At 44.1% G+C, this 18,855-nt stretch overlaps 2 protein-coding genes and 1 long non-coding RNA gene across 7 annotated transcripts in view; 1 reads left to right on the forward strand and 2 right to left on the reverse strand.

Annotated features, from left to right (window-relative positions):
- The window catches only part of LOC102417736, a 69,803-nt gene that overhangs the window by 36,742 nt on the left and 14,206 nt on the right, over positions 1-18,855 (forward strand). The gene's annotated exons all lie outside the window — the stretch shown is intronic.
- FOLR1 (folate receptor 1) overlaps positions 1-18,855 on the reverse strand; it is a 33,644-nt gene that overhangs the window by 12,071 nt on the left and 2,718 nt on the right. The gene's annotated exons all lie outside the window — the stretch shown is intronic.
- LOC102443115 (folate receptor beta-like) lies at positions 2,803-7,617 on the reverse strand. 2 transcript variants are annotated; one of them, XM_023758737.1, is made up of 5 exons: positions 7,490-7,617; positions 5,950-6,108; positions 3,560-3,748; positions 3,314-3,449; positions 2,803-3,185 (listed from the first exon to the last, which is right to left on the reverse strand). In XM_023758737.1, exons 2-5 carry the CDS (start codon positions 6,100-6,102, stop codon positions 2,914-2,916), a joined length of 750 nt encoding a protein of 249 aa, XP_023614505.1. In that variant the 5' UTR covers positions 6,103-6,108; positions 7,490-7,617; the 3' UTR covers positions 2,803-2,913. The 2 variants fall into 2 exon arrangements, with proteins under 2 accessions (XP_023614505.1, XP_006094556.1); XM_006094494.3 differs by having other exon boundaries at positions 2,804-3,185; positions 5,950-6,126.

The raw sequence follows: 18,855 nt of genomic DNA on the forward strand, positions 1-18,855 counted from the left end.
CCTCCCTGTTGATAGAGACAAGCAGACTGGATGCTCAGAAAGCCTCTGTTGACTGACAGTATGAGTGCACAGATTCCTTAACTTCCTGAGTACCTCCTCTCTGCAGGCACTGACCCAGGCTCAGGCAATCTGTCACAAATGACACAGACATGGCCCCTGCTTTCAGATGTATGTTTTGTTAAGGAAAAGCCAGACACTAAACACAGCAGGTATATATCTGTACAAGGGGACTAAAGGGTTGTGATAGCCCTGACCGGTTTGGCTTACTGGATAGAGCCTGCGGACTGAAGGGTCCCAGGTTCGATTCCGGTCAAGGGCATGTACCTGGGTTGCGGGCACATCCCCAGTGGGAGATGTGCAGGAGGCAGCTGATCGATGTTTCTCTCTCATCGATGTTTCTAGCTCTGTCTCTCTCCCTTCCTCTCTGTAAAAATCAATAAAATATATTAAAAAAATATGTTTTATTTGGTTTTTTACAGAGAGGAAGAGAGAGGGATAGAGAGTTAGAAACATCGATGAGAGAGAAACATCGATCAGCTGCCTCCTGCACGTCCCCGACTGGGGATGTGCCCGCAACCCAGGCACATGCCCTTGACCGGAATCGAACCTGGGACCCTTCAATCCGCAGGCCGATGCTCTATCCACTGAGCCAAACCGGTTTCGGCAATAAAAAATATTTTTTAAAAATTTAAAAAAAAAGGGTTGTGATAAGAAGGTGCCTCACCGTCCCTTTGCCGATCTCTTCTGAAGCCCTGAGAGCCCAGGGCCCTGGCTCAGGGGCCAAACCTCATGCCTGGGGTGGAGGAGCTTAAAGGTGTTCAGAAGTCATTTTAGGAGGAAACTATAGGTTGAAATCTAACTGACTAGAGGGGAAAAGGCTGCAGAGGATAAAAGAACCTTCTAGGAACACAAGGAGGGAATTGCTGAAGTTAAGGCCCCAAATGAAAAGTGTGAATGGAGCTCATATACGGAGGTAGAAGGGGAAATAATTTGACATGTAACCTAAGTAGAGGGATGGCCAAGGCCTCCTATGCCATTAGAGAAGTTTGGTTTTTACAGCAGATACTATCGGAAAGCATTAAAGGGTTGGTGTGGAGCTGTCATATAACAAGACCTTTTAGGTGTTTGTTTTTACTTTTTAAAAAAATGTCCATTGCATAGTAGAACTGATGGCTGAAAGTGTACTGATGAAGAGGATATCTGCAGTTCTCAAAGTATCTCCCTACAACATACATATTAATTATAAAGGGGGGGGGGGAAGTAGTAAAGAAACCTGGAAGATGCAATATTAACTAAAAGATCAGTTAACATCATCAGATGGGCAACCCTGACACCATGTGGCTCCTGTTATGATGCACCAAGAAGGACAGAGTATTTATTGCTTTGGGGATATTTGTATCCAAAATGCTCAGCCTCAATCTAGTGATGAGGAAACAGATAAATTCAAAATGAGGGCTATTCTACAAAATAACTGGCCCGGACCCAGCCAGTTTGCTCAGTGGATAGAGCATCGACCTATGGACTGAAGGGTCCCGGGTTTGATTCCAGTCAAGGGCATATGCCAGGGTTGCAGGCTCGATCCCCAGTAGGGGGTGTGCAGGAGGCAGCTAATCAATGATTCTCTCTCATCATTGATGTTTCTATCTCTCTCCCTCTCCCTTCCTCTCTGAAATCAATAAACAATAAAATAAATAACTGGCCTGTGCTTTGCAAAATTGTCAGTGTCACAAAAGAACCTCCCTTGCTGAATTATCCGTCAGTAGGTGACAGAATTAAAGGTAACATATACATAGAATGGAATATTGTACAGCAATTAAAAAGTATGAACTAGATCTCAACAGATTAATATGGAAATATTTCAGAAACCGTGTTCTCATGGTAAGGCACATGGCATGTGACATCTACACCTATCAACTTAGCAGAAAATAAAAAGTTTGATGCCATACTGTGTTGACAAGGCTATGAGGAAATGGACACTCATATTTTTCTGGTGGGGGTTACATTGACACAACCCCTGTAAAGTTAAAGTCCATATTAGAAAATTAGAAATCCACATACTCCTCTTCTGGAATTCAAGTATAATATTCTACTATGTACAAGATTATTCATTGTAACATTATTTGTCATTTTAAAAAATACATTTTTATTGATTTCAGAGAGGAAGCAAGAGGGAGAGAGAGATAGAAATGTCAATGATGAGGGAGAATCATGGATCGGCTGCCTCCTGCACACCGCTACTGGGGATCCAGCCTGCAACTGGGGCATGTGCCCTGACCCCTGACAACAGGGAATCTAACTGTGATCTCCTAGCTCATAGGTCGATGCTCAACCATTGAGCAACACCGGCTGGGCTATTTGTCATTGTTTTAAAAAGGAAATAATGCAGGTGTTCATCATTGAGACCCCTCCACCAATATTTCCATCCCACACCACATCTGGTAAGAGAAGGAAGGGGAAAGAAACTTGTTTCCCACCAGAAGCCTGATAAGGTCATCCATCAATTTCTGCCCACCTTCCCTCCACCGATCCCCTGGTCCCCTTGTGATGCAAGAATGATGAACTTAGCCCCAGACTAAGGGATTGATTTATACTCCCTACTTGCTGGTGAATTTCAAGCTAGTCCCAGTTCTTCTTTGGTTCTCTCAACAGGAATGATGAATCAATGAGGCATGTCCCCCTACCACCCCCTCTACCCCAGGACTGACTCACCCCACCCTCTGCAACCCACTCATCCCCAAATTATTTACAAGACACAAGACACATGTGGATCTCTCTATCTAAATAGACTGTCACAGCATAAGAACCAGGGCATTGTGAAGTCTGCTAATTGAGAGAGCTGAGCTGGACTGAGCCCAGCTCACCCAGGGTGAGTGTAGGTAAGGAAAATGTCCAGGGATCAGTAGTGGAAGCAGTTCAGTCAAGGAGCCAGAGTTGCAGCATCAGAGCCAGGCTGAGCAGGAGAGGCCCAATCCCATGGAGCATGGCCAAGGCATAGAACCTCGCCACCTCTTCATTGGGGTTGCCCTGGGCCGGCTCAAACCACATCTGGATGCAGCGGCCACTCCCTCGGCTGTATTGGCTGACCTGGTAGGAGTGACTCCAGAGGCCCTCACACAGGGCTGCAGGAGTGGGGAAGTAGGACTCAAATGTGCGACAGATGGCCTGAGCTGGACACTTGTTAGATCCTGCAGGGGGAGAGAGGATAGACACGGACATCCAGCCCTGCTTACCTGAGAGATGTTCAGGCAATCCCAGTCCTCAAACCGCCTTTGCCCAAACCCCACCTCCATCTCCCCACCCACCCAGCCCTCACCTGAGGTCCAGTTCCAGCCCTTGTGCCAGTCACTCTTGCAGGTGTAGGAGGTGCGGCAGTCTTCCCACCAGCTCTCACAGTCCTCTTTGCACAGGGGCACGTTCCGGAAACGCTCTCTGCGCCAGCTGTCGTTCACCTGGGTGGGAGGTAAAATGAGAAGGTTCCTCAGCCAGGCCTGTTTGACTGAGCTGGAGGGCAGCCTGCTGGGGTGGGGTGGGGTGGGGTGGGGTGAGGACACCCCCGTACCTGCTGGATCCAGGGCCCCAGGTTGGGGGAGCACTCATAGAGACAGGTGTCCTGGATGAAGTGGCGCTTGCAGGCAGGCTTCATCTTGCCACAGTGGTCCCAGTTGAAGTTATACAGGAGGGAGGTGTCTTTGTGCAGCTCCTGGCTGGTGCTGACAGAGCAGCAGGCATTCTTCCTCCAGGGAGTGCACTGGAGGGGGGAGGACACAGCACTAAGTCCCCCCTGCCGCCAACGTCTGCCACCTTCAGCCTCTCCCCATTTGGTTCTTGCTCTCCAGCCCCAGGTAGGTTGTTCTAGAAACGCTCACTGTGAGGACCTCTCTGTTCTTGGCCTTCAGGAACTCTTATCTTGGAGGACACTCAATTGCAACAGTGTGATTAGGGGGTTGTGGGAGCCTGGGAGAAACTCTGTCTTGGGAGGACAAAAAACTATCATTTATACAGGCCTTAACACTTTAAAAAGTTCTTAAATTTATTCATTAAAAAAGTATTACTGAGTAGCTGCTCTATGCCAGTCACTGTTGTAGACGGAGTACAGCAGACAAGAAAACAGAAATATGTGTTCATGGATCTTACATTCTGGTCAGGGGAGACAGATAGGAAGTCACTAAAGGAGAACAAATATGATATGAAAAGATATATCAATTATATAGGGACGTTTACAGCAGGGAATGAGTATGTGGAGAACGGGGTGATTGTTGAAATTTAAAACACTAGTAAGGTGGTTTAAAAAGCCTCATTGCAAGGTGACCTTTTCAGTAAAGGAGGAAAGACAGTGAGCGATGCAATTACACACACACACACACACATATATATATTTGTTGTTGTTGTTAATCCTCACCTGACGATATATTTTCTATTGATTTTTAGAGAGAGTGAGAAACATTGATGTGAGAGAGACACATGGATTGGTTGCCTTCCACATGGGCCCAGACTCAGGATGGAGCCTGCAACCGAGATATGTGCCCTTGATCAGAATCAAACCCGGGACCCTTCAGTTCACAGGAATAAAATATATTTTTGAATAACCATATTCTTGGCAAGAAATAAGGTCTGTGTCCCCGCTGTGGTTAGGCCAGTACCAGGCATAATGGGCCCACAGAAACATTTGCTAAAAGAAGCAAATGAAAGACATTTATGATTTCCTAATCTAAACTGGAACCATCTTAGAAATAGACACATCATAGTTTAGCATGTTTTTAATATAGACCCGATTTTCCAGGACAAGAAAACCATGAAATGGAAGGCTGTACTATATGTTTTGCATTATTGGAGCTAATTACCATTTTAGAAAATGGCCTCCACTGGTGTGGCTCAGTTGGTTGAGCATTTTCCCATGCACCAAAAGGTCACCATTTGGATTCCCAGTCAGGGCACATATCTGGGTTGTTGTGGGCTCAACCCCATAGGGATGTGCAGGAGGCAGCAATCAATGTCTGTCTGTCTGTCTCTCTCTCTCTCTCTCTCTCTCCCTTTCTCTTTCTTTCTCTCTAAAATCAATAAAAACATAAAAAATAGGAAATAGTCATCAATGGCAACACGTCATAGCCTTTAAGTTGCCAATAGAATACACCTGCACAAATCTTCACTTGCAGCTGCCCCATTCAGAGTGATTTTGTGAATAAAGAAACATATGCTGTTTCACAAGGACTTCTAATGTAGCCATACCAGAGAATTGACATATGAAATGTAGGCTTTTATTGTTTTTTTTTTTATAAATTGCTTTCTTCTTGCTGCTTTTTCGCATTATAGGTAATCACCTTGATTTTTTAAATTAAATGTGCAAATAGATTTTAGTAGCTTTGAACTTCATTCCGGGATAGAAAAGAAAGTCTAAACAATATTTTTCCTAAAAAGGAACTATGGAAACTAAGAGGGATGCAACCAAGTGGCATAATTTTTATAGAATGTGTGAAGGTACTGCACCTTTGTCCTGTGTCACAGTCATAAGAGGACTTCTCCTTTGCCCCTAGCACTCCATGGGACTGGCACATAGAGTAGGAAAACCATCCTCCCCAGTCCTACCCCACCACGAGGGCTAGTCATGTCCAGGTCCTCTGTGTGTCCATAGGCTCCTCTGGGCCTCAGTTTCCTCATTTGTGTCATGAGGAAAATGTCATCTGCCTACCTCGGAGGACCACCGCAAAAATGAGATCATGGACAGAAAGCACATGACACCTGGTAGGTGACCATTGCATGTGATTGCTGACATGGTAGCCTGTTCTGAGAGGCCACCCCGAAAATCACCTAAACCACTCCCCGACCTTTACCTTCTCAGCAGTAATCAGAACATGGGGTGTCTGGCCCCTCAACCCTTCCCGCACCACCCTAAGGTCCTCTTCCCTGTCAGAACCAGTCCCCTCCCCAACCACAGCCACACTGCAGCCATACCTGGCCATGCAGCTTGTCCTCAGGGCCTGGCTTTGTCTTGTGGTGTTTGGCGTCCATGCAGACGTTGAGCAGGTCTGTCCTGTCTCTGGCACTGCACACGGAGGCTGAAAACCAGGCCAGCAGCAGCAGAGGTGGCATCAGTTTCCAGGCCATGTCTTTCTGTCCCCGCAGAGGAAGCTGTGGTTAGGGAGAGCGAGGCCTGAGGGGAGAGAGCCCATGCCGGGCGCTCCCTTCACCCCCTCCTCAGCCTCCCCATCTGCACAGTGAAGGATGGGGCCAGACCCTGTTCCTTCAGTGCTGGGCCCTGGGCTCCCTGAGACTGAGATAGATGGGTGCTCCTCACCCCATTTGTGGAGGGTTCAGAGGGAGATCTGGGTTTAGTAGGTGGCTCCTCAGGGACAGTACCCAAGTTGGAGAACAATGCTTGAACCCACACATTCTCTCTGGATTTTACCTTTTAAAAAAAGTAATTAAATGGTTTATGTCCCTACTTCCTGGAAAGGGCCAGGGACCCACAGCACCCTTATGCTGTGTTCAGCAAGGGCCCCGCCATTAGACCCTGGATCACCTGGGTTCCCATGGCAGCTTAGGAACCCTGTTTGCCTGGGGAAGGCAGTGGCCCAGCTCTGCTGAGTTCTCCACATCAGCCTGAGGATCAAGGGATGTAACACAAACAGGACTGGTTTAATGGTACAGAAATGGAAGTGGTGTTTTTTTATCTTTAAAAAAGAAAAATTTTTATTGATTGTTAGAAAGAGGAAGGGAGAGAGAGAGAGCGAAACATCAATGGGCTGCCTTCTGTACAACCCCTACTGGGGATCGATCCCACAACCCGGGCGTGTGCCCTGACCAGAGTCATGCAGCAACCTCTTGGTGCATGGGATGATGCCCCACCAAATGAGCGACACCAGCCAGGGCAAGAGTGGTGGCTTTCAAACAGCTTTGCTCCCTCACACTTCTTCCTTCCCCGTTTCCTGAAAGCCTTTCCTCCCTCCACCCCATCGGGACTCTGGCCCCTCAGCTCTCTGAGAGCTGGACTAATGCCCCAGATCGCCACCTGACTCCTCAGAAAACACATGCAGAGACCCTTGGACTGAGCAGAAGGACAATATAAAAGTCTCCCGTGTTAAAGGAGCCTACCCGACAGGCAGTGAGTGGCATGGGCGGCCCCTGGAAAAAGTGACAGCCCCTTGTCTGTCCATGACTGCCCGCCACCCACCCCACCCATTACAGATCTGTTTCTTTGGGCTTAGTTGCTGAAGTACTAAGAGTTGATAATGAAGACCCATTCCTCTCCCTCACCATTCCCTCATGCAGTTGATCACCAAGCCCTGGCAAGGGTCCCTCCAAAAACCTTTCCAGAATTCACTTCCCCTGGCGCTGTGTTTGGGGTCAGTTTACTCCAATTTCTTCCCCTTCAAGTCATCTTTCCCACAGGAGCCAGGGTGATCTTTCTAAAGAAAGACGTGCCCCTCCCCTCCCCACACACCCACCAAGTCCCCCAGTGCCCTGTCACCCTTCCCTCCTGAGGGCATCTTGCCTGAGCCTCCTCTGCTGCTGGGAGCACACTCAGCTGGGTCCGGACTGGCCTCTCAGGGCTGCAACAGCTCCAGGACCCTGGACTCCCCAGTGGTCTCTGTCCTCAGGGCAGGATGACTGTAGAGCTCTGAATGTGCTTATGCCGAATGTACCCTGCGGTTAGCAATTTCTGCTTCCAGCTCCTTCCTTCCTTTCCAGATCCCACTGTCTTCAAGGCTCCTTTAGTCTGACAAGTTAGCCAATCTTGTTTGATTTCATCTCCCTTTTCTTTTTTTAATAAAGACTTTTAAAAAATATTTTATTGATTTCTGAGAGGATGGAGAGGGAGAGAGAGATAGAAACATCAATGATGAGAGAGAATCATTGATTGACTGCCTCCTGCACATCTCCTCCTGGTTATCGAGCCCACAACCCGTGCATGTGTCCTTGACAGGAATAGAATCTGGGACCCTTCAGTCTGCAGGCCGACGCTCTATCCACTGAGCCAAACCGGCCAGGGCCGATTTCATGTCTTTATTTGTTAATTTGCTCATTCCAGGATCCACACATTCAACATTCATGAAAATTTAGAGAAACACTCACCTCCTTGGGGAATCTGATTTTTGAGGATCCACAAGTGGTTTTAGGATAAAGCTAACTTGAGGGGCATGAGGCAAGGTGGGGAAGAACCCAGGCTTTAGGGTCAGGCCATGGGATCCAATAACAGCTCCAGCCCTCTCACAACCTTGGAAATGTCACTAAACCTTGCCGAGCTCTCGTTGGCTCACCAGAAAATGGTTGAGAATATATCTGGAAAAGCCGGACACGTACGAAGTAGGCTTAAATGCCAACTGTCATGTTAATTTGTGAGCCTCGAGGTGGACATAGGTAGAAGGTGAGGTACAGAAGTCAAGGGTCACTGAAAAAATTGTCTCGGATCTGATTAAATATAATATTTCACCATATAACATTACTTTAAAAATAATTAAGCAATTTTTTTTAAAAATATATTTTATTGATTTTCCACAGAGAGGAAGGGAGAGAGATAGAGAGCTAGAAACATCGATGAGAGAGAAACATCGATCAGCTGCCTCCTGCACACCTCCCACTGGGGATGTGCCCGCAACCCAGGTACATGCCCTTGACCGGAATCGAACCTGGGACCCTTCAGTCCGCAGGCCAATGCTCTATCCACTGAGCCAAACCGGTTTTGGCAATTAAGCAATTTTTTAAAAATATGTTTTTATTGAATTTTGAGAGAGGAAGGGAGAGGGAAAGGGGGGAGAGAGAGAGAGAGAGAGAGAGAGAAACATTGATCAGATGCCTCCTGCAAGAGCCCCTGACCTTTTGGTGCATGGGATGATGCTCAACCAACTAAGCCACACTGGCTAGGGCCATAATTAAGCAATTTTTGATAACCTTTAAAAATTGTGGTAAAATACACATTATGTAAAATGTACTATCCTAACCATTTTTAAGTGTACAGTTCAGTATTGTTAAGTACATTCATATTGTTGTGCAACCAATCTCTGGGACTTTTTCATCTTGTAACACTAGAGCTCTATTCCCACTAAGCAACTACCCATTGCCTCCTTCCCCCAGTCCTTGGCAACCACCATTTGACTTTCTGTCTCTATGAACTTGACTACCTTAGATATCTTCTGTAAGTGACATCATTCAGTATTTGCCATTTTGTGAGTGGCTTCTTTGACTTTGCATAACCTCCTCAAAGTTTATTCATATGTTAGAATTTCATTCTTTTTTATAGCTGAATAGTATTTAATTGTATGTATACAATGTATTTTATTTATCCACTTAGTCATAAATGTAGACTTGGGTTGCTTCCACCTCTTTGTATTGTGAAGAATGCTGCTATAAGCATGGGTGTACAAATATCTCTACAGGACCCTTTTGGGTGCATACATAGAAGTGGAAGAACTGGATCATGTGCTAATTCTATTTTTAATATTGAGGAACTGTCAGACTGCTGCAGAATTTTACATTTCCATCAATAGTGTAAAGAGTTCCAATTTCTTTTCATCTTCACCAACACTTGTTATTTTCTGTTGAAGTGGGGGGAAAAAATAGAAGCCATCCTAGTATGTGTGAGGTAAAATCTCATTGTGCTTTTGATTTGCATTTTCCTAATGATTAGTGGCGTCCAACAGATTTTCATATGCTTTTTGGTCGTTTGTGTATCTTCTTTTAAGGAATGTTGTTTCCCCATTTTAAAATTGGGTTTTTTGTTATTGAGTCGAAGGATTAGGCTCTTATCAGATAAATGATCTGCAGTATTTTCTCTTGTTCTGTAGGTTGCCTTTTCATTCTAATTGTTCATTGATGCACAGAAATTTTTAATTTTGATGTACTTCAGTTTAACTCTTTTTTTGTTGTTGTTGCCTGTGGTTTTGCTCTCATATCCAAGAAATCAATGCCTAATACCATGCCATAAAGCTCTTGCCCTATATTTTCTTAAGGAGTTTTAATGGTTTGGGCTTTTATAATGAGGTTTTTGACCCATTTTGAGTTAAATTTTGTAGATAGAGTAAAATAAGGGCTGAAAGTAACTTTTTTTTTGCATGTGAATATCCAGGTGTGTGTCAGCATCATATTTTGAAAATACTATTCTTTGAATAGTAATTTATTCCATTGAATTGTTTTGACACCATTGTCAAAAACCTGGACTCTAAGTTCTATTCCATTGATGTGTATATCTATCCTCATGCTACTACCACACTGTCCTGACTATTGAAGTTTTGTAATAAGTTTTGAAATTGGAAAGTGTGCGTCATCCAATTTGGTGCTTTCTTAAGATTGTTTGAGCTATCATGGGTCTCTGGCACGTCCATATAGATTTTAGGCTCATATTGTCTATTTCTAAAAAAAAAAAAAAAAGTCAGCTGGAAAGGATTGATTTGAATCTATAGAATAATTTGAGGAGAATTGCCTTTTAACAAAAGTGTCCTCTGATTAATAAGCATGGAATGTCTTTCCATGTATTAGGTTTTTAACTTCTTTTAACGATGTTATTAGTTTTCAGTGTACAATCTTTTACTTTGTTAAATGTATTTCAATGTGTTTTGTTCTTTTTTATGCTATTGTAAATGGGATTCTAAAATTTATTGTTGTATTTTTCATTGCTAGTATAGAGATATACAATTTATTTTTTTATATAGATCTGGTGTCCTATAAACTTGCTAAACTCACCTTTTAGTAATACAATGTTTTGTAGGGTCCTTAGGGTTTTTTATATACAATGTCATTCCATCTGTGAATAGAAATAGTTTTATTTCTGGTTTTCAATCTGGATGACTTTTATTTCTTTTTTCTTGACTAATAGCCCTAGCTAGAACTTTCAGTAAAATGTTGAATAAACATGATGAGAGTGGATATATGGGTCTTATTCCTGATCTCAGGGGGAAAGCCTTTTGGTATTAAGTATGATGTTAGTGGTGGCTTTTTGTTTGTTGGTTGGTTGGGTTTTAGAGAAAGAAGGGAGAGGGAGAAAGAAAGAAACATGGATGTAAGAGCAAAACATCAACCAGCTGCCTCCTGCATGCCCCCTAATGGGGATTGAACCCACAATCTGGGCATGTGCCCTTGGCCGGAATCGAACCTGGGACCTTTCAGTCCACAGGCCGATGCTCTATCCACTGAGCCAAACTGGCTAGGGTCCTCCTCTCCTTTTTAAAAGATAAGTTTGTGAATGATTGGTATTATTTTTTAATTTTATTTTTCAATTATCATTTCCATTCAATATTACTTTGCATTAGTTTCAGTTTTATAGCATAGTGGTTAGGTAATCACATACTTTACAAAGTGTTCCCCCTCATTTTTCCAGTACTGGCAGCATACATAGTATAGTATTATTTACTATATTTTCTATGCTGTGTTTTCTATCTGCATGACTATTTTGTGGCTACCAATTTGTACTTTACCTTTTTACCCAGACCCCAACCCCACTCCCCTCTGGCAACCATCAGTCTGTTCCCTGTGCCTATAAGTCGGTTTCAATTTTGTTTATTTATTTCTTTTGTTCTTTAGATTCCACATATAAGTGAAATCATATGGTATTTGTCTTTCTCTGACTGATTTATTTAACTCCACATGATACTCTCTAGGTCCACTATGTCGTTGCAAATGGTAAAATTACATTCTTTTTTGTGACCAAGTAATATTCCATTTATATATATGTACCACAAATTTTTTTATCAACTCTTTTATTGATGGGCACTTGCATTAGTTCCATATCTTGGCTTTAGAAATAACACGGCAGTTAACATAGCAGAGCATATATTCTTTCAAATTACTGTTTTTGGTTTCTTTGGATATATACCTAAGAGTGGAATTGCTGGGTCAAAGGCAGTTCCATTTTTTATTTTATTTTTATTTTTATTTTTTAAAATATATTTTTATTGATTTCTTACAGAGAGGATGGGAGAGAGATAGAGAGAGTTAGAAACATCGATAAGCTGCTTCCTGCACGCCCCCTACTGGGGATGTGCCCGCAACCCAGGTACATGCCCTTGACCGGAATCAAACCTGGAACCTTTCAGTCCGCAGGCTGACGCTCTATCCACTGAGCCAAACCGGTTTCGGCTCATTTTTTATTTTTTGAGGGCCCTCCATACTGTTTTCTATGTCCTCTTTGGAGAAGTGTCTAATCAGGTATATGTATATGTATATGTATATGTATATGTATATGTATATGTATGTGTATGTGTATGTGTATGTGTATGTGTATGTGTATATGTATGTATATATAATATATATATGTGTATATATATATAATTTTTTTATTGATTTCAGAGGGGAAGGGAGGAGAGATAGAAAAATCAATGATGAGAGCAAATCCTTGATCAGCTACCTCCTGCACGCACCCTACTGGCAGCCCAAAACCTGGGCATATGCCCTGACCAGGAATTGAACCCGGATCTCCTGGTTCATACGTTGATGCTCAACCACTGAGCCATGCTGGCCAAGCCTCTGCCCATTTTTAAATTGGATTATTTAGGAGTTTTTTTATGTTAAGTTGCATGAGTTCTTTATACATTTTGGATAGTAACCCATTTTCAGATCTATCATTGGTGAATATCTTCTTCCATTCAGTAAGCTGTCTTTTCACTTTGCCACTGATTTCCTTTGCTGTACAAAAACTTTTAGCTTAATGTAGTCCCATTTGTTTATTTTTTCTTTTGTTTCCCTTGATATATCAGGGAAAAATATTGCTAAGAGAAATGTCAGAGATTTTATTGCCAATGTTTTATTCTAGGAGTTTTATGGTTTTGAGTCTTACATTTAAGTCTTTTTTTCCTTTTTATTGATTTATTGGTGTGATACTGGATAACAAAATTATACAGGTTTCAGATGCACAATTCTAAAACACATCATCTGTACACTAGGTTGTGTGTTTACTACCCCATGTCAAGTCTCCTTCCATCACCATTTATCCCCCCTCTACCCTCCTCATCTCTCCCACTCCCCACATTTAAGTCTTTAATCCATTTTGAGTTTATTCTTATACTAGAGGCCTGGTGCACAAAAATTTGTGCACTCGGGGGGGGGCGGGGGGTCCCCCAGCCCGGCCTGTGCCCTCTCGCAGTCTGGGACCCCTCAGGAGATAACGACCTGCTGGCTTAGGCCTGCTCCCGGGTGGCAGAGGGCAGGCCCAATCCCTAAGTGCAGTCCCTGGTCAGGCTCAGAGCAGGGCCAATGGGGGAGTTGGGGCGCTGCCCCGTCATGCACAGAGCAGGGTGGATCAGGAGGTTGCGATGCCACCTTCAGTCACGCTCAGGGTAGGGCTGATTGGGGGGTTGGGGCACCGCCCCCTGTCACACTCAAGGCAGGGTCAATGGGGAGGTTGTGGCACCACCCCCTGTCATGCACAGAGCAGGGCCGATCAGGGGGTTAGGGTGCTGCCCCCTGTCACTCACAGAGCAGGGCCAATCAGGGGGTTGGGGCGCTGCCCCCTGTCACACTCAGGGCAGGGCCAATGGGGAGGTTATGGCTCTACCCTGTCACACACAGAGCAGGGCCTCTGGGGGGGGGTTGGGGCCCTGCACCCTGTCACTCACAGAGCAGGGCCGATCAGGGGGTTGGTGCGCCTTCCCCTGTCAGGAACAGAGCAGGGGGGATAGGGAGGTGTGGCCCCGCCCCCTGTCACACACAGAGCCGCAGGGCGATCATGGGATTGGGGAGCTCCCCCCTATCAGGCACAGAGCAAGGCTGATCAGGGGGTTGGGGCGCCTTCCCCTGTCACACACAGAGCTGCAGGGCGATCAGGGGGTTTGGGCACTGCCCCCTGTCACGCTGATCCCCGTGCCGGGAGCCTCGCGGCTCCGCTGATCCTGGTGCCGGGAGGCATATTACCCTTTTACTATATAGGATAGAGGCCCGGTGCATGGGTGGGGACCGGCTGGTTTGCCCTGGATCAGGGTGGGGGTCCCCACTGGGGTGCCTGGCCAGGCTGGCTGAGGGGCTGAGGGCTGTTTTCCGGCTGGCAGTTGACTAAAAGCTCCCAACCCCTCCTTGTTTTCTTTTTTCTTTTATTCTGGGCCAGCTTTAGCTCTGAGGCCTCGCTGCCTAAAACATCGATACAATGTTGCAGTCCAGGGCTGACTGACAGCTGGTTTCTGGGGTTTTGTTTAGCTTCTTATTTGCAACATAGTACATAGTTTCTTAGAGTTGCAACTGAGAGGCCGGCAAGTTAGGCGGGGAACGTTGGAGTCCGCAGTCCCTGGAGCAAGCAAGCCTCATGTTCGCTTCCAGCTGCCTGGCTGCCGGCCGCCATCTTGGCTGACAGTTAATTTGCATAAGGATATGCTGATTAGCCAATGGGAAGGGTAGCGGTCGTACGCTAATTACCATGTTTCTCTTTTATTAGTGTAGATGTGGTGTAAGAAAGTGGTCTAGTTTTATTTTTCTGCATGTATCTGTCCAATTTTCCCAGCACCATTTTTGAATAGACTATCTTTATCCCATTGTATGTTGTTGCCTCCTTTGTCAAATATTAATTGACCATATTGGTGTGAGTTTGTTTCTGGGCTCTCTATTCTCTTCTATTTTTTTTTTTAGAACTTTTAAAAAATATTTTTATTGCCCTAGTCCAGTGGTCGGCAAACTGCGGCTCGGCAAACCGCGGCTCGCGAGCCACATGTGGCTCTTTGGCCCCTTGAGTGTGGCTCTTCCACAAAATACCGGCTCTTCCACAAAATACCGACTCCTGCGCATGGGCCACGAAGTTTCAATCGCACTGTATGTGCGCGTCCGCATGTGGTATTTTGTGGAAGAGCCACACTCAAGGGGTCAAAGAGCCGCATGTGGCTCACGAGCCACAGTTTGCCGACCATGGCCCTAGTCAGTTAGGCTCAGTGGATAGAGGGATAGAGTGTAGGCCTGTGGACCAAAGGGTCCTGGGTTCAATTACGGTCAAGGGCGCGTACCTTGGTTGCAGGCCCCTCCCCAGCCCTGGCCCTGGTCAGGGCATGTGCAGGAGGCAACCAATTGATGTGTTTCTCTCATATCAATGTTTCTCTCTGTCTTTTCCTCTCTCTTCCACCCTCTCTAAAAGATTCAATGGAAAAATATCCTCGGGTGAGGATTAACAAAAAAAATAGAATAAAATAAAATAAAAATATTTTTATTGATTTCAGAGAGGGAGGGAGAGGGAGAGAGAAACATCAATGATGAGAGAGAATTATCTGTTGGCTGTCTCCTGCATTCCCCCCACTGGGGATTGAGCCCACAACCTGGGCATGTGCCTTGACCGGAATCAAACCATGACCTCCTGGTTCACAGGTAGACGCTCAACCACTGAGAAATATCCGCCAGGCACTCCATATAAATTTTAAAATTAGTTTGTGAATATCCACAAAATAACTTAATGGGATTTTGATTGGGATCACATTGAATCTATAGATCAAGGTGGGAACAACTGATATCATGACAATATTTAATTTTCTTATTCACGAGCTTAAAATATCCACTTACTTAGTTTTTTGGTAGGGACACTAAATGCTTTATTTACAATGAAATTCAATTAATAATTGCAAATGCTATAATTGGTAAAAATCTAAAAGCAAAATATTTCTTTTTAGCCATAAAGTACTTTAAAGAGCATTGGAGCACTATTAAGAATTACTCTTTTCATGTATTTAGTTTTTCATGTATTTAGTTTTTCTTGTATTTTGTTCATCAGAATTTTGTAGTTTTCCTCATATTGATCTTTACAGGTTTTGTTAGATTTACACTTGAGTGTTTCATTTTTCTGGATGCTAATGTAAATAATATTGTTTTGTTTTTAAGCTGAAATTGCACTTGTTTGTTGCTAGGATGTGGAAAGGCAATTGCTTTTTATATTAACCTTGTATTTTACAACCTGATATAATCACTTATTAGTACTAAAAGTTTTTTCCTTGTTTTTTTGGATAAAAAATAAATACATATTACCTATAAACAAAGATGCGTGTATTTCTTCTTCCTGATCTGTTTGTAGAATTTTTCCTTTCATTGTCTTATTGCATTAGCTGGACCTTCCAGTACAAAGTTAAAGGGGAGTAGTGAGAGGAGACATTCTTGCCTTGTATATAATCTTTTTCTCCCCAATATGTTTTTATTGATTTCAGAGAAGAAGGGAGAAGGAGAAAGATAGAAACATCAATGATGAGCCCTAGCCAGTTTGGCTCAGTGGCTAGAGCGTCGGCTTACAGACCAAAGCATCCCAGGTTCATTCCAGTCAAGGGCAGGTACCTTGGTTGCAGGCTCCTCCCAGCCTGGGCCCTGGTCATGGCTGGTGCAGGAGGCAACAATCAATGTGTTTTCTCACATTGATGTTTCTCTCTGTCTTTCCTCTCTCTTCCACTCTAAAAGATCAACGGAAAAATATCCTTGGGTGAGGATTAACAACAATAACAAAAAAAGAAACATCAATGATGAGAGAGAATCATTGATCGGCTACTTCCTGCATGCCCCCCACCGGGGATGGACCCCAAAACCCATGCATGTGCCCTGACCAGGAATTGAACTGTGATCTCATTCATAGGTCATTGCTCAACCACTGAGTCACACTGGCCGGATGCTTTTTATCTAATCTTAATGGGAAAGCTTAGATTTTCTTACCATTAAGTATGGTCTTAGCTCTGGGATGTTTTATAGATCAACTTCAGGAAGTTTTAGTAAAATTTGAATTTCTGTTCAACTCCAAAATTTCCAGTTGACTTTTTAAACTAATTTCTATTTCTTTATTGATATTCTCTATTTGATCAGACATCATTTTTATATTTTCCTTGAATCCTTTAGACATAGTTTCATTTCCTTCTTTTTTATAATAGCTGATTTTAAAACTTTATCTAATAAGTTCAACATCCATGTTTTCTCAGGGACAGTTTCTATTGACTACTTTACTTTCTTCTGCATATGGTGATACTCTCCTGTTTCTTTGTATGTCTCATTTTGTTGGAGGGAAGTGAAAAATGGCATTTTTTTTTTAAAGGTGACAGCTCAGGTTGTTAAATATATTTTTGGTGCCTTAGCCAGTTTGGCTTAGTGGATAGAGCATCAGCCTGCAGACTGAAGGGTCCTCCCCGGTTTGATTCTGGTCAAGGACACATGCCTGGGTTTCGGGCTCAATCCCTAGTGGGGGGTGTGCAGGAGGCAGCCAATCAATGATTCTCTCTCATCATTGATGTTTCTCTCCCTTCCTCTCTGAAATCAATAAAAAAAAATTTTTTTTAAATATATATTTGGTGGCTTGCTGAAGTGTTTTCTTCTTGTTTTTTTGTTTTGTTTTGTTTTTATTGTTGACACTATTACAGATGTTCCCCCACCTCCTTTTTAAAAAACAAAAATAACATAATATGGCATCTCTGGAAATTAGACTCTCCCAGGGCTCATTTTTGATGCTTTTTATTAGTTTATTAACGACTTTCAAGATCTAATTCTGTAGCTCCTATTTTCATGTATGTTCACTGAAATGTTTGCCCAGTTAGCTTAGCGGTCACCTAGTGACTAAACTTATTGCCTTGGAGCCATAAGTCTCCTATTCTTTGCCAAGGGACTCTGTGTGTTGGTTCAGGCATTATGTCAGTGCTCTGGTAGTTTACTCTGCCCCATCCCTCACTTCCTGCTTGAGCAGGGCATCAAAATTAATAGAATTGAAAGACTGGGGCCTTCTCAGGTATTTCCTGGATTTACATACAGTTCTGCAGAAGCATGTGGATTTCTAGACCCCGGGGTATGTGTAAGAGCCCTCTAGTTTGTCTCAATTGTTTTTCCAGCCTCAGGGAGTTGGGATGTCAAACAACTTGCTGCTGATTACAGGGGTGGGGAACCTTTTTTCTGCCAAGGGCCATTTAGATATTTATAACATCACTTGAGGGCCATACAAACCTATCAACTTAAAAATTAGCCTGCTGTATTTGGTCAAACATTTAATTAACTCACCCCTAATGCCTTGGCAGGGTGAGACCAAATGATATCTCGGGCCTTATATGGCCCACTGGCCAGAAGTTCCCCACCCCTGGTTAAGACAAACACCTAGGGATGGGCCTTCTCACTGTGTGAGCTCTGAGTCAGGTCAGATAAGACTAACCTTGTGAATGGGGTTCTTACCAGGGGCTGCCAGACAAACCGGTGACATTTCTTGAGGGGTAGGGCATTTTGGGGAATTCCACACCCACTCTGCCCCCTCTAGTGGCTACTAGGCTGCTGTTGTTCACAGCTGCTGCAGTTGTGAGACAGCTGGTTTTAAAGGCTACCATCACATTTGGGAGAGGAGGTTGGGAAAAAAGTCAGGCCCTAGGTGGTTTGGCTCAATGGATAGAGCGTCGGCCTGCTGACTGAAGGGTCCCAGGTTCAATTCTGGCCAAGGGCACATGCCTGGGCTTTGAGCTGGATCCCCAGTAGGGGCTGTGCAGGAGGCAGCCAATCAGTGATTCTCTCTCATCATTGATGTTTCTCTCTCTCTCTCCCTCTCCCTTCCTCTCTGAAATCACGGTTTCATCTTTGCTTCTTCACAAGCTTACCTGTAATTGCATAGTTGTTTGCTGCATTGAATTTCTTTTAGCGACAAGGAAAAACACATTTTAATGTAGTCTTTAAGTTTCAAGCTATACATTAAAACATGGAGGGAAAAATCTCCTTCTGAGGAACACTTTTTAAAAACCATTACAGTATAATGGGAATATTCATTCCTACACATCATATGTTTCCCCCCTAAATGTTGTATAAAGAAGTGACAGTTGCCGAAACCGGTTTGGCTCAGTGGATAGAGCGTCGGCCTGTGGACTGAAAGGTCCCAGGTTCGATTCCGGTCAAGGGCATGTACCTGGGTTGCGGGCACATCCCCAGTAGGAGATGTGCAGGAGGCAGCTGATTGATCGGTTGCCTCTT

Source organism: Myotis lucifugus, unplaced genomic scaffold (genome assembly GCF_000147115.1).
Source record: "Myotis lucifugus unplaced genomic scaffold, Myoluc2.0 scaffold_138, whole genome shotgun sequence".
NCBI classification, from domain to species: Eukaryota; Metazoa; Chordata; class Mammalia; order Chiroptera; family Vespertilionidae; genus Myotis; species Myotis lucifugus.